This window comes from Oncorhynchus gorbuscha, linkage group LG16 (assembly GCF_021184085.1).
Source record: "Oncorhynchus gorbuscha isolate QuinsamMale2020 ecotype Even-year linkage group LG16, OgorEven_v1.0, whole genome shotgun sequence".
Classification (NCBI taxonomy): Eukaryota; Metazoa; Chordata; class Actinopteri; order Salmoniformes; family Salmonidae; genus Oncorhynchus; species Oncorhynchus gorbuscha.
In genome coordinates this window covers 69,966,771-69,981,045 of record NC_060188.1, presented here as the reverse complement: position 1 = coordinate 69,981,045, position 14,275 = coordinate 69,966,771, and the positions used below count along the sequence as shown (strand labels likewise).

Genomic DNA, 14,275 nt, shown 5'->3' with positions numbered 1-14,275 from the left:
GACGAAGGAAAACAATCAGGGATTTCTCCATGAGGACCATGGTGGCATTAAAACAGTTACTGTACGTAGTTTAATGGCTGAAATGGGAGAAAACTGAGGGTGGATCAACAACATTGTAGTTACTCCACAATACTAACCCAATTGACAGAGTGAAAAGAAGGAAGGAAGCCTGTACAGAATAAAATATTGTTTGCAACAAGGCACTAAAGTAATACGGCAAAAATAATGTGGCAAAGCAATTCACTTTTTGTCCTGAATACAAAGTGTTATGTTCAGGGTAAATCCAATATAACACATTACTGAATACCACTCTCCATATGTTCATGTCTAGTGGTGGCTGCATCATGTTATGGGTATGCTTGTAATCAGACTGTGGAGTTTTTCAGGGTAAGTAGAAATGGAATGGAGCGAAGTACATGCAACATCCTAGAGGAAAACCTGGTTCAGTCTGCTTTCCACCAGACACTGGGAGATGAATTCACCTTTCAGCAGAACAATAACCTAAAACAAGGCCAAATATACACTGGATTTGCTTACCAAGACAACATTGAATGTTCCTGAGTGGCCTTGTTACAGTTTTGACTTATATTGACTTGAAAATGAATAGCAAGATTTGAAAATGGCTGTCTAACACAATGATCAACAACCAACTTGACAGAGCTTGAAGAAAGAAAAAAGAAGGGCAAATATTTTACAGTCCAGGTGTGCAAAGCTCTTAGAGACATACCCAGAAAGACTCACAGCTGTAATCACTGCCAAAGGTGATTCTAGCGTGTATTGATTCAGTGGTGTGAGTACTTACGTAAATGAGATATTTCTGTATTTCATTTTCGATACATTTGCAAAAATGTCTAAAAACATGTTTTCACTTTTATAGGGTATTATGTGTAGATGGGTGAGATAAAAAATAAATAAAACACATGTTGAATTCAGGCTGTAACACAACAAAATGTGGAATAAGTCAAGGGGAATAAATACTTTCTGAAGGCACTGTAAGTGCCATCACAACAGTATTGCTGTATCATGAATATTAATCTATTCATTTGCAAAGTGATACACTCTTAGAAAAAAAGGTGCCATCTAGAACCAAAAAGGGTTAATGTCCCCATAGAAAACCCCTTTGAAGAACACTTTTTGGTTCCAGGTATAATTATTTCGGGTTCCATGTAGAACCCTTTCAGTGCAGTACTAAATAGAGTATACAGTGCATTCGGAAAGTATTCAGACCCGTTGACTTTTTCCACATTTTGTTACATGACAGCCTTATTCTAAACTGGATTAAATAGTTGTTTTACACACAATACCCCATAATGACAAAGTAAAAATAGTTTGTAAGACATTTTTGCAAATGTATAATTATTCAATTCTTTACAAATATCACATTTACATAAGTATTCTGATCCTTTACTCAGTACTTTGTTGAAGCACCTTTGGCAGCGATTACAGCCTTGAGTCTTCATGGATATGACTCTACAAGCTTGGCACACCTGTATTTGGGGAGTTTCTCCCATTCATCTCTGCAGATCCTCTCAAGCTCTGTCAGGTTGGATGGGGAGCGTCGCTGCACAGCTATTTTCAGGTCTCTCCAGAGATGTTCGATCGGGTTCAAGTCCGGATTCTGGTTGGGCCACTCAAGGACATTCAGAAACTTGTCCCGAAGCCACTCCTGCGTTGTCTTGGCTGTTTGCTTAGGGTCATTGTCCTGTTGGAAGGTGAACCATCATCCCAGTCTGAGGTCCTGAGTGCTCTGGAGCAGGTTTTCATCAAGGATCTCTCTGTACTGTGCTCTGTTCACCTTTCCCTCAATCCTGACTGGTCTACCAGTCACTGCAGAAAAACATCCCCACAGCATGATGCTGCCCTCACCATGCTTCACCTTAGGGATGGTGCCAGGTTTCCTCCAGACGTGACACTTGGCATTCAGGCCAAAGAGTTCAATCTTGGTTTTATCAGACCAAAGAATCTTGTTTCTCATGGTCTGAGAGTCCTTTAGGTGCCTTTTGGCAAACTCCAAGTGGGCGGTCAGGTGCCTTTTACTGAGGAGTGGCTTCCGTCAGGCCACTCTACCATAAGGGCCTAATTGGTGGAATGCTGCAGAGATAGTTATCCTTCTGGAATGTTCTCCCATCTCCACTATTGCTCTGTCAGAGTGACCACCTCTCTGACCAAGGCCCTTCTCCCCCAATTGCTCAGTTTGGCCAGGCGGCCACCTCTAGGAAGAGTCTTGGTGGTTCCAAACTTCTTCCATTTAAGAATGATGGAGGCCCCTGTGTTCTTGGGGACTTTCAATGCTGGAGAAATGTTTTGGTACCCTTCCCCAGATCGGACAATACGGACAATTCCTTTGACCTCGTGGCTTGGATTTTGCTCTGACATGCACTGTCACATGTAGGACCTTATATAGACAGGTGTGTACCTTTCCAAAACATGTCCAATCAATTGAATTTACCACAACTGAACTCCAATCAACTTGTAGAAATATCTCAAGGATGACCAATGGAAACAGGATGCACATGAGCTCAGTTTCGAGTCTCATAGCAAAGGGTCTGAATACTTATTTAAATAAGGTATTTATATTTTTATCTTCAATACATTTGCAAAAATTTCGAAAAATCTGTTTATGGGGTATTGTGTGTAGATTGATGATGATTTTTTTTTACTCAATCCATTTTATAGTAAGGTTGTAACATACATTTTTGGAGGGGGAATAGTCAAGGGGTCTGAATACTTTCCGAATGCACTGTAAGTCAGTGGACGTCACTTAAACTCTTTCTACTGCAGCTATTCAGTTGTACCACTACTAAAGAAACATTCTCTCACTGTCAACTGCATTTATTTTCAGCAAACTTAACGCGTAAATATTTGTATGAACATAACAAGATTCAACAACTGAGACATAAACTGAAGAAGTTCCACAGACATGTGACTAACAGAAATGGAATAATGTGTCCCTAAACAAAGGTGGGGTCAGTATCTGGTGTGGCCACCAGCTGCATTAAGTACGGCAGTGCATCCCCTCCTCATGGACTGCACCAGATTTACCAGTTCTTGCTGTGAGATGTTACCCCACTCTTCCATTAAGGCACCTGTAAGTTCCCGGACATTTCTGGGGGGAATGGCCCTAGCCCCCACCTTCCGTTCCAACAGGTTCCAAACGTGCTCAATGGGATTGAGATCTGGGCTCTTCGCTGGCAATGGCAGAACACTGACATTCCTGTCTTGCAGGAAATCACACACAAAACTAGCAGTATGGCTGGTGGAATTGTCATGCTGGAGGGTCATGTCAGGATGAGTCTGCAGGAAGGGTACCACATGAGGGAGGAGGATGTCTTCCCTGTAACGCACAGCGTTGAGATTGCCTGCAATAACAACAAGCTCTGTATGATGACGCTGTGACACACCGCCCCAGACCATGATGGACCCTCCACCTCCAAATCGATCTCACTCCAGAGTACAGGCCTCGGTGTAACGCTCATCCCTTCGATGATAAACGCAAATCCGTCCGTCACCCCTGGTGAGAAAACCCGCGAAGAGCATTTTTTTTCAGTGAATAGCACTTTTTGCCAGTCCTGTTTGCTCCAGCAACGGTGAGTTTGTGCCCATAGGCAATGTTTTTGCCGGTGATGTCTGGTGTGGACCTGCCTTACAACAGGCCTACAAGCCCTTAGTCCAGCCTTTGTCCTCAATAGGCTGAGAGTCTGAGCACTGATGGAGGGATTGTGCGTTCCGGTACCTGTTCCACAGGTGTGATGTTAAGATGTACCGATCCTGTGCAGGTGTTGTTACACGTGGTCTGCCACTGCGAGGACAGAGGCTGTCCATCCTGTCTCCCTGTAGCGCTGTCTTAGGCGTCTCACAGTACTGACATTGCAATTTATTGCCCTGACCACATCTGCAGTCCTCATGCCTCCTTGCAGCATGCCTAAGGCACGTTCACGCGGATGAGCAGGGACCCTGGGCATCTTTCTTTTGGTGTTTTTCAGAGTCAGTAGAAAGGCCTGTTTAGTGTCCTAAGTTTTCATAACTGTGACCTTAATTGCCTACCGTCTGTAAGCTGTTTGTGTCTTAACGACCGTTCCACAGGTGCATGTTCATTAATTGTTTATGGTTCATTGAACAAGCACGGGAAGCAGTGTTTAAACCCTTTACATTTACATTTACATTTTAGTCATTTAGCAGACGCTCTTATCCAGAGCGACTTTACAATGAAGATCTGTGAAGTTATTTGGATTTTTATGAATTGTCTTTGAAAGACAGGGTCCTGAAAAAGGGACGTTTATTTTTTGCTGAGTTTAGTACTACTAATAGTAACTCATTAGCTAATATGGTGTGGGAGGCAGCTAGTTCCATTTGATGCTTTTGGTCCGTGAGCTGAACTGCGTTTAGAAAAATACTCATTGGATTCCCGGTCTGTTTGAAACAAGAGTGGTGTTGGATCCTGCACATCCAGCCCCCTGCTGAGAATCCAATCCAGCGCTTGCTTTCCATTACCCCTCCCCAAAGTCTTCCCACAGATCTCTGCAGGGCACCAATACAGAGTAATGCAAACTGATGCCCCCAGTAATCTCACTATCACATGGATAAAGCCCTGATTTGTAGCTACTTTAAGACAATGGTATCATCATGGGGACCCAGCGTGGTAGGTCAACTGTTGAACATAACCTAATTTTGCCCTCCAAACACGCTGCTCATGAGTTTTGCGATTTCATTCTTTCTGGGCATACTCACTAGCTAGTTTAAAGTGTTGCCTGTCAAAGGAGAACAGCTATTGATAAAACATAATTGGGCGGTGTGATGCTTTAGGCATTTAGCTCTGGGTTTTCTCTACTTTATTCCTCTAAATCGTAATAAGACTCATCATAAATGTGCAGTGAAAGGTGCTAGTAGCTATTTAGGTCTATTGTCCTTTAAAGGTCACATCTCCTACTGTCATGTGTTTATGGGAAACAATATAGTTCTAAAATATACATGTTGTACTTTTCCATCAGACTTCATTTGTAAACAGTATATTCATTATGGGTTGTGTTGGTGCATTGGAGAATACTTTGCTTTGTTGATTTATCATTTATTTTAGATTTCCAATTATTTTCCTGTAAAGCAAAAATAATTGTAGTTTTTTTAAATGTCTGTTTATTAGCAACAAGAGGATCATAATGTGATTATACGGTTCGGCCTGAATCAATTAACAAGTTACAAGACAATAGTTCAAAGCAGCTTAATAAGGAGGACACTGCAGTTGCCTCCTGAGCCGAACATTCCCTCTCTTTCTTATTTACAGAGAATATTTAATCAAATTGTCTCTGCCTCATTATTGGCAGACCCCAAACAAAACTCTTATCTATTATTGTGGCGATATGTTTCTCTCTCAATTTCATTACAACTATACAGCTGTCTGTTTCTCTGGGTCTACCCAAGTAGAAGACAAGAGTTTAATCTAATTCTTCCCTCTAAACTGCATAATCATTATGTGCATTATACATTTTAAAAGCAGGTACTATCAATTATTCTTCCACTGAATATGTAAAACAGATGCAAATTGGTGTGAACTACTTTCACTCTAATTAGGCATTCCCACTCAGCTGGCTGCTAAAAAAAACTATATTTTTCAACGGGCATTCTTTAAGACCTTCCGCCAATATGACTGGTCTAGCTGCGTTTTAAAGATAGATGAAAAGGAAAAGGCTTTGAAGCGGTCAGGGGTGAATTACATTGATCTGCGTATCTAAATGCTGCACTAGTGAGTGAATGGCTGTTATACAGAGCAGCACCTTTCTGAAACATACTCTGTCTCCACCATGGCTCATCAGTGCTGAGGAGTCCTGCTGGGTTAGTGGTTTGTTAAGGCTTATGAATCAGGTGGTATAGTAGTTAGCTACTAATTATCCTGCTCTCCTCTCTCCCTTTCGTAGTTAGGTCTTTCTGTTTTGTTCTGAAATTATACTGAACAAAAATATAAACTCAACATGTAAAGTGTTAGTCGCATGTTTCATAAGCTGAAGTAAAAGATCCCAGAAATGTTCCATATGCAAAAAAAGCTTATTTCTCTAAAATGTTGTGCACAAATTTGTTTACATCCCCGTTAGTTAGCATTTATCGTTTGCCAAGGTAATTCATCCACCTGACAGGTGTGGCATATCAAGAAGCTGATTTAAACAGCATGATCATCACACAGGTGCACCTTGTGCTGGGGACAATAAAAGGCCACACAACACAATGCCACCAATGTCTCATGAAATTGGCATGCTGACGGCAGGAATGTCCACCAGAGCTGTTACCACATAATTGAATGTTCATTTCTCTACCATATATCGCCACAACGTCGTTGTAGAGAATTTGGCCGTACGTCCAACCACATGTAACAACACCAGCTCAGGACCTCCACATTCGGCTTCTTCACCTGCGTGATCACCTGTGACCAGCCACCTGGGCAGCTGATGTAAGTGTGGGTTTGCACAACCAAAGAATTTCTGCACAAACTATCAAAAAAACATCTCAGGGAAGCTAATCTGCGTGCTCGTCGTCCTCACCAGGGTCTTGACCTTCCTGAAGTTTGGCATTGTAACCGACTTTAGTGGGCAAATGCTCACCTTCAATGGCCACTGGCATGCTGGAGAAGTGTGCTCTTCACGGATGAATCCCGGTTTCAACTGTAACGGGCAGATGGCAGCCAGCGTGTGTGTATGGCGTTGTGTGGGCGAGTGGTTTGCTGAGGTCAACGTTGTGAACAGAGTGCCCCATGGTAGCGGTGGGGATATGGTATGGGCATGCATAAGCTATTTGAATGCACAAAGATACCATGACGAGATCCCGAGGCCCATTGTTGTGCCATTCATCCGCCTCCATCACCTCATGTTTCAGCATGATCATGCACGGCCCAATGTCACAAGGATCTGCACACAATTTCTGGAAGCTTAAAATGTCCCAGTTCGTCCATGGCCTGCATACTCACCAGACATGTCACTCATTGAATATGTTTGGGATGTTTTTGATTGACGTGTACGACAGCCTGTTCCAGCCTGTTCCAGTTCCAGTCACACCAGATACGGACTGGTTTTCTGATCCACGTCCCTACTTTTTTTTAAGGTATATGTGACCAACAGATGCATATCTGTATTCCCAGTCATGTGAAATCCATAGATTAGGGCTGAATGAATTGTTTTCAATTGACTGATTTCTTTATATGAAGTGTAACTCAGTAAAATCTTTGAAATTATTGCAGATTGTGTGTATATCTTTGTTGATATCTTTGTAGTTAGTGCATGTCTCTGTGTGTGTTATGCCTTTGTTTGGATCCCAATTAGCTGACAGAATGAAGACAACTAGTCTTCCTGTAGTCCGGCACATTGTTCACCTTTGTAACCACTCCTATATTATTATAGGGACAAGTGTTGGGGTGCATCCCAATGCAAAGATTTGTCTGTTGTAGGTTGGGAAACCATGAGAGGTGTGATGTTTGTCCATTTCTGAATTTTCTGGCACTCTTAACAATTGATATGACTTGCAAATTATCCCAGAACTTTTTGACCCAAATAGATTTGAATGCTTACTCTGCAAGTGGGGAACTGGCTCTGCCAGTCTTAGAAATGCTCCTTGGATTACTGGGAATGGAACTACATTAGGGATCTCTGTTTTGACATATTGTAAACGATGAGCCAAACATTGTGGTTGTGGAATTACATTTTTGAATCTTTCTCAATTAATTACATTCCATTAAATTCATTTTTAATGTTGACCAATCCATTGCTTAGAGAGGCACATAGTTTATCCCCACTTTCTTATCAATATTCCATTAAATAGATTTCATGAACCTCATACTGTAAGCTACCAGTCTTATATCTAGTAAAAAAAACGAGGTTATTTTGGTTTGTTTTATCACATTTCGATGTAGTAACTGAAAAAGTGAAGTTGTCATGAATGAAAGGCGAGAAATGGCATACTAATGATGTACAATTGCTTTACGGTGTTGTAATAAGCATAGTAGCAGCAGGATGTCTTAGAAACAGTATGTTAATGTGTCTCGCTCCCAGCCCTAATAACTAGTCCTCTGTCAAATAACTAATATTGTGATATACAGCCGAAGTGGAGGAACCTGTAGCACATCCATACTGTATTTAGTTACTGTGTTTGCTGCAGCCAGGCTTAATCAGATGTCTTACTCTTAGGTTTTGAATGAGGGTTTCTCTTTCTAGTACTAATCCTCCCGTCCCATGCTAAACCATGGCTCTCCCCTACAGCAGTGCACTTGTTTGGGCTGACCTGGCACCTGCAGCCAGTGGATGGGCAGCTCTATGAGAATGGACTAAGCAAACTGAACAGAGACTCAGAGAGCATAGACATAACCTTCACTCCCTTCGGTTTGCCTGGCCTCAACAACACCAACAAAGGTAAGCGGTGGTGGACAAAGATTTATGTTATGAAGCCTCTAGGTTTTGATTCTCACTGTTAGACCACGCAACAAAAACTAGAGCAAGAGTTTTACCTCAGGAGGTTTTCCATGGGCTCTCTCATCCTATTTCTCTTCCTCTATGTTTACGTGATAAACCTGTTGTTTCATAACCAGCGTGTTGGATGCAATATGTTTCGACAGGGATAATTATTTTCCTCTTGTCTGATGCTGAATTGCATTTCAGATAAAGGAGTGCGGTACTGTACTGTAGATGGGTGGGTTGCTCGGGTGATGCACAGGTCATCCCCGAGTTAAAACACCTCATGTTCGCAGGGCATTGCCTCCATTAGCACGACAATGATCTGATTATAGAAATGTCCCATTTTCGAAAAATAAACTCATAGAATCATCGAGATAGAGAAATAGAATTATTCCAATAACACCAGACCAACCCTGGGGTCCCAAACGTCGCAGACATACAGTTCCATATCGGCAATGAGTGAAATAATTCAGTTCCATTCCACATAATTCAATTCCATTTCTATAAGTGCGTGAACCAGAAAATGTTCTCTGCAACTAGGACAATGTTGAAGAGTAGATTAAAATCAAATCAGTTATGAAAATATTGGATTGCCCTGCATAAGCACATAATGAATCTCAGTTAAAGCTTGGTGTCTGAGTTTCAGTATTTCCATATCATAGCCCTCTGACAGGGGAGGAATAGGAAACACTGCAGGTACTACTGCTAGATTGACACAGTGTACAAGGCAGTGTGCACTCTGTGGCTGGTACAATGTAGCATAGCTATGCCGGGTCACATTAGCATGCATTGACAATGAAGTAATCAGGAGGAGCTTCATGGGCAGTTAATTAAAGTAAGAGAGCGTGGCTTAATCCCCTAGCAGGCTACAGCCTACAGCATCATTGTTAACTCTTTCAGACCAGAGATCCTACAGCCAGCTCCCCTTCACAACCTCCCTGTTCTATGAAACAAACACTGTATACTCACCAGACATGTCACCCATTGAGCATGTTTCGGATGTTCTGGATCGACGTGTACGACAACGTGTTCCAGTTCCCTCCAATATCCAGCAACTTCGCACAACCATTGAAGAGGAGTGGGACAACATTCCACAGGCCACAATCAACAGCCTGATTAACTCTATGCGATGGAGATTTGTCACGATGCATGAGGCAAATGGTGGTCACACCAGATACTGACTGGTTTTCTGATCCAGGCCACTACCTTTTAAGTTATCTGTGACCAACAGATGCATATCTGTATTCACAGTCATGTGAAATCCATAGATTAGGGCCTAATGAATTAATTTCAATTGACTGATTTCCTTATATGAAGTGTAACTTAGTAAAATCATTGACAATTTAGCATGTTGCATTTATATTTTTGTTCAGTATAAATAAGAATGTACCCGTGGTTTGGGTGATGTCTACCCGACAGCACTGTAGAGATCACAATGGTGAGTTAGACATCTCTGATTGGGGACAAAATGAAGGACTGCATGAAACACAGAGCCAAGGCCTTCAGTATAGGGCTTGAGGCGTGCACATAAATAGTATACACAGAGAGAAAAGTACAACAAATCAACTATTTTCTGACAGCAAAAGAATATCAAGCTTTGTGCCGGTAATAAAACCCAATACCCAGCTTGAGTTTCCTGACAATGTTCTCTACAATGTTCTCAACTTTTCATCTACCCAAACTCCCAGATATTTGTACATTTTGACTTGCTCTATAGAATGTCATTCCAAGGTAGTAATTACATGGTTTTCAGAGTGATTAGTATTGGAAAATACCATTCATTTGGTTTCAGAGGAATTCAGAACAAGCTTCAAATTATACAGATTCTGTTGAATGATGTTAAAAGCTGTCTGCTGTCAAACTGCTGCCACTTGAATAGAGAAGTGTAATCTGCATTAAAATGCACATCAGCTGTCTCAATATGTCTCCCAATGTTGTTGATATAGAAAATAAACGGGACCTAAAATGTATCCTTGAGGCATATCCGAGCACAACTCCACGGTGTCTGACAACCGTCTGCCTTAACACACTGGGTTCAATTTGGCATGTAGTTCACAAACCACTCCAGAGCATGACCAGTAATCCCAATACACTTCAAATCTCTGCACCAAGACAGTGTGGTTCACTGTCACAAATGCCTTTGACAAGTCTATGAATACAGATACTCAATGCAGCTACTTATCCAGAGCAGAGTGAATATCATTCAAAACCTTCAATGTTGCTGTGACAGTGCTGTGGCTAGACCTGAAACCTGATTGCATACCACGCAAAATATTGTTTTCCTGGAGGTAGGACTTTTAGCTGCTTATTGACTAGGGACTTCAATACCTTTGTCAGAACAGACTATTTAGATATTGGCAGATAGTTATTCAGTGGTGGGATCAGTGGTGGGATCAATTTCATTCAAAAGAGGTAGGATAAATGCTGATTTCCATAACTTGGAGATTATTACATTCTAGGGTGAAGTTAAATATGTATGTTAAAGGGGGAGTAATGTTGTCTTCAGCTTTTTGTAGTAGACAGGGGTCTAGATCATTAGGGCCAGGGGATATGTTTTATTATTATATTATTTATTTTTAACGTCAGTTGATCTCAGGGCTCTGTCAGGACCCGGTTACGAACCCAGGTCTCCGGAGTGAGAAACAGTCACTTAACCAACTGAGCCACGAATAGTCAGCAGAACTCAGAAGATGAGGCAGACACAGCAGTACTTGAGACTGTGTATTTAATGAAGTAAAAAGTGAAGTTCTTCAGGAAAACATGTAACTCCACAACCTCAAAAGGAATTCCACAAGAACAAAGGTAATCCTCCAAGACAAAAAGGTAAATCCACAAGGTGGAAGGTATAGCACAAAAAGCCTGAAAAGATACTCAAATAAAAAATAAAAAACAAGAACAAAAAACAGAATTCCACAAGAGAGTCCACCGGGATCCACAAGAGTTCACAGAGTACTAGGGCTGGGTGCTAACATACAAACACAGAGCACAACAGAGGGTTTAAATACAATCAGGGGAAACGAGGTACAGGTGCAAATAATAATGGGGATCAAGGGAAAACAAAAGGTCAAAAGGCACAATGGGGGCATCTAGTGACCAAAAAAACGGAACAACCCTGGCCAAATCCTGACAGAATCCCCCCCTAGGAACGGCTCCTGATGTTCCTACCAGCTCTCTCAGGGTGGAGGGCCCTGAACTGACGAATAAGGTCAGGGTCCAGTATGTCTTTGGCAAGAACCCAGGAGCGCTCCTCGGGACCGTAGCCTTCCCAGTCCACCAGATACTGCCAGGACCGCTGCACCCGGCGGGAATCCAGTATCCGATGGACGGTATAAGCCGGCTGGCCTCCAATGACACGAGGCGGAGGGGGAGGTGTCTGCTGGGACAAGGGGAGAAAAAACAACAGGTTTAAATAAGGAAATGTGAGATTAATCTTAAGGGATCTGGGTAAGTGTAGGCGATAAGAAACTGGGTTAACTCTCCTGGCAACCTTAAAGGGACCGATGTATTTTTGGGACAGCTTGCGAGACTCCACCCGTAGTGGTAAGTCTCTTGTGGAGAGCCAGACTCTCTGGCCGGGGCGCAGGGTAGGCCCGGGACGGCGACGTCTGTTGGCTTGTTGTTGGTACCTCTGTGAGGAACGCATAAGATTAAGACGGGTCTTCCTCCACATAAGCAGACAGCGTCTGACGAACTTGAAGGCTGAAGGCACTCTGACTTCTGCCTCCTGGTCCGGGAACAATGGAGGGGCATAGCCAAACTGACACTCGTGCGGGGACATACCAGTGGAGGAGGAGCGCAAGGTGTTGTGCGCGTATTCGGCCCAAACAATGAAGGACGACCATGTGGACGGGTTGTTACGAGTCATACATCGGAGGGTGGTTTCCAGCTCTTGATTCATCCTCTCTGTTTGGCCGTTGGACTCCGGATGGTACCCTGAAGATAGACTGGCAGAAGCCCCCATGAGTTGGCAGAAGGCCTTCCAAAACCTAGAGGCGAACTGGGGACCTTGAGGAATGCCGAAGACTCGGAACACATGATTAATTACCAACTCAGCCGTTTCCTTGGCAGAAGGTAACTTAGAGGGACGAACCTGGCCGCCTTAGAAAACCTGTCGATTATGACTAGGATAGTAGTATTGCCATGGGATGGAGGAAGGCCAGTAATAAAGTCCAACGAGATATGGGACCAGGGTCTGTGGGGAACAGGTAAAGGGTGAAGGAGTCCTTGCGGGTGGAGGTGAGAAGATTTGCCCTGGCAGCACACGGGGCAGGCATTGACGAAAGTGGCAACGTCTTCTCTTATGGTAGGCCACCAGAACTTACGCTGGATGAACTCCAAGGTGCGACCTACGCCCGGGTGACAGATGAGGCGAGAGGAGTGCCCCCACAGAAGGACCTGAGTCCTCACTGCCTTGGGGACAAACAACCGATTGGCAGGACCTCCTTTCGGGTCCGGTTCAATAGCTTGAGCTCGTCTCACGGTATCCTCAACTTGCCACGAGATCGGAGCCACGATCTTAGCAGCAGGAAGGACAGGCACGTCCGTGTCATCTCGAATGGCAGGAGCGTAGACTCGGGACAGGGCATCCGGTTTGAGATTCTTCGACCCGGGCTGATAGGTGAGGATAAACTGGAATCGATTGAAGAAAAGAGACCATCTAGCTTGTCTAGAGTTCAACCGCTTCGCCTGCTGGATATACTCCAGATTTTTGTAGTCCGTAAGCACTTGAAACGGGTGAGAAGCCCCCTCGAGCCAGTGTCTCCATTCCTTCAATGCCATTTTAACCGCTAGGAGTTCACGATCCCCCACATCGTAGTTCCTCTCAGCCGGGGTAAGCCGGTGTGAGAAGAAAGCGCACGGATGAAGCTTCATGTCTTCACCCCTCTGAGACAGGACAGCTCCAACACCAACCCTTTGAGGCGTCTACCTCCACCACAAACGGTTCATCCGTAGTCGGTAGTATCAGGATGGGAGCAGAGAGGACGCGCTGCTTGAGTCCTTGGAAGGCCGTCTCAGCTTCTCTTCCCCACAAAAACCTTGCATTGCCACCCTTGGTTAAAGCTGAGAGAGGGGCTGCCACCAAGCTGAAGTTCTTGATGAACATGCGGTAAAAGTTAGTGAAGCCCAGGAAACGCTGAACTTCCTTAACGGATTTGGGGGTGGGCCAATCCGCTACCGCCCCTACCTTCCTGGCGTCCATTTGGACTCGACCGGGTTCCACTACAAATCCCAGGAATTGTACTCGGGATGAATGGAATTCACATTTTTCCGGCTTAACGTACAGATGGCTGTCTAGGAGGCATTTGAGTACTTGTCTGACATGCTTTGTGTGTTCTTGAAGAGAGCTCGAAAAGATGAGGATGTCATCCAAGTAAACGAACACAAATATGTTAAGCATATCCCTAAGCACATCGTTTATGAGCGCTTGGAACACCACTGGGGCGTTGGTCAGGCCGAAGGGCATCACCAAGTATTCATAGTGACCAGTAGGCGTGTTGAAAGCGGTCTTCCACTCGTCACCAGGTCTGATCCGCACAAGATGGTATGCGTTCCGCAGGTCAAGCTTGGTGAAAACAACTGCTTCCTGGAGCAGCTCGAAGGCTGCGGCCATAAGGGGTAGCGGGTAACGGTTACGGACGGTTATGGCATTGAGTCCCCAGTAGTCGATGCAAGGATGTAATCCACCGTCTTTCTTGGCCACAAAGAAAAACCCTGCTCCCGCCGGGGAGGTGGATGGACGCATGAGGCCTGCTTCCAGAGCGTCCTTGATGTAGGTATCCATAGCAGCTCGTTCGGGAAAAGATCCAACCCCTGGGGGGGCAAGTGCCCGGAAACAGTTTGATGGGGCA

The 14,275-nt window shown here is 43.9% G+C and overlaps 1 protein-coding gene across 1 annotated transcript in view; it reads left to right on the top strand.

Annotated features, from left to right (window-relative positions):
- tenm1 (teneurin transmembrane protein 1) overlaps positions 1-14,275 on the top strand; it is a 231,913-nt gene that overhangs the window by 109,828 nt on the left and 107,810 nt on the right. Inside the window, exon 6 of the mRNA XM_046306197.1 lies at positions 8,235-8,384. Coding sequence (XP_046162153.1) covers positions 8,235-8,384 — 150 coding nt within the window. The remainder of the gene's footprint in view (positions 1-8,234; positions 8,385-14,275) is intronic.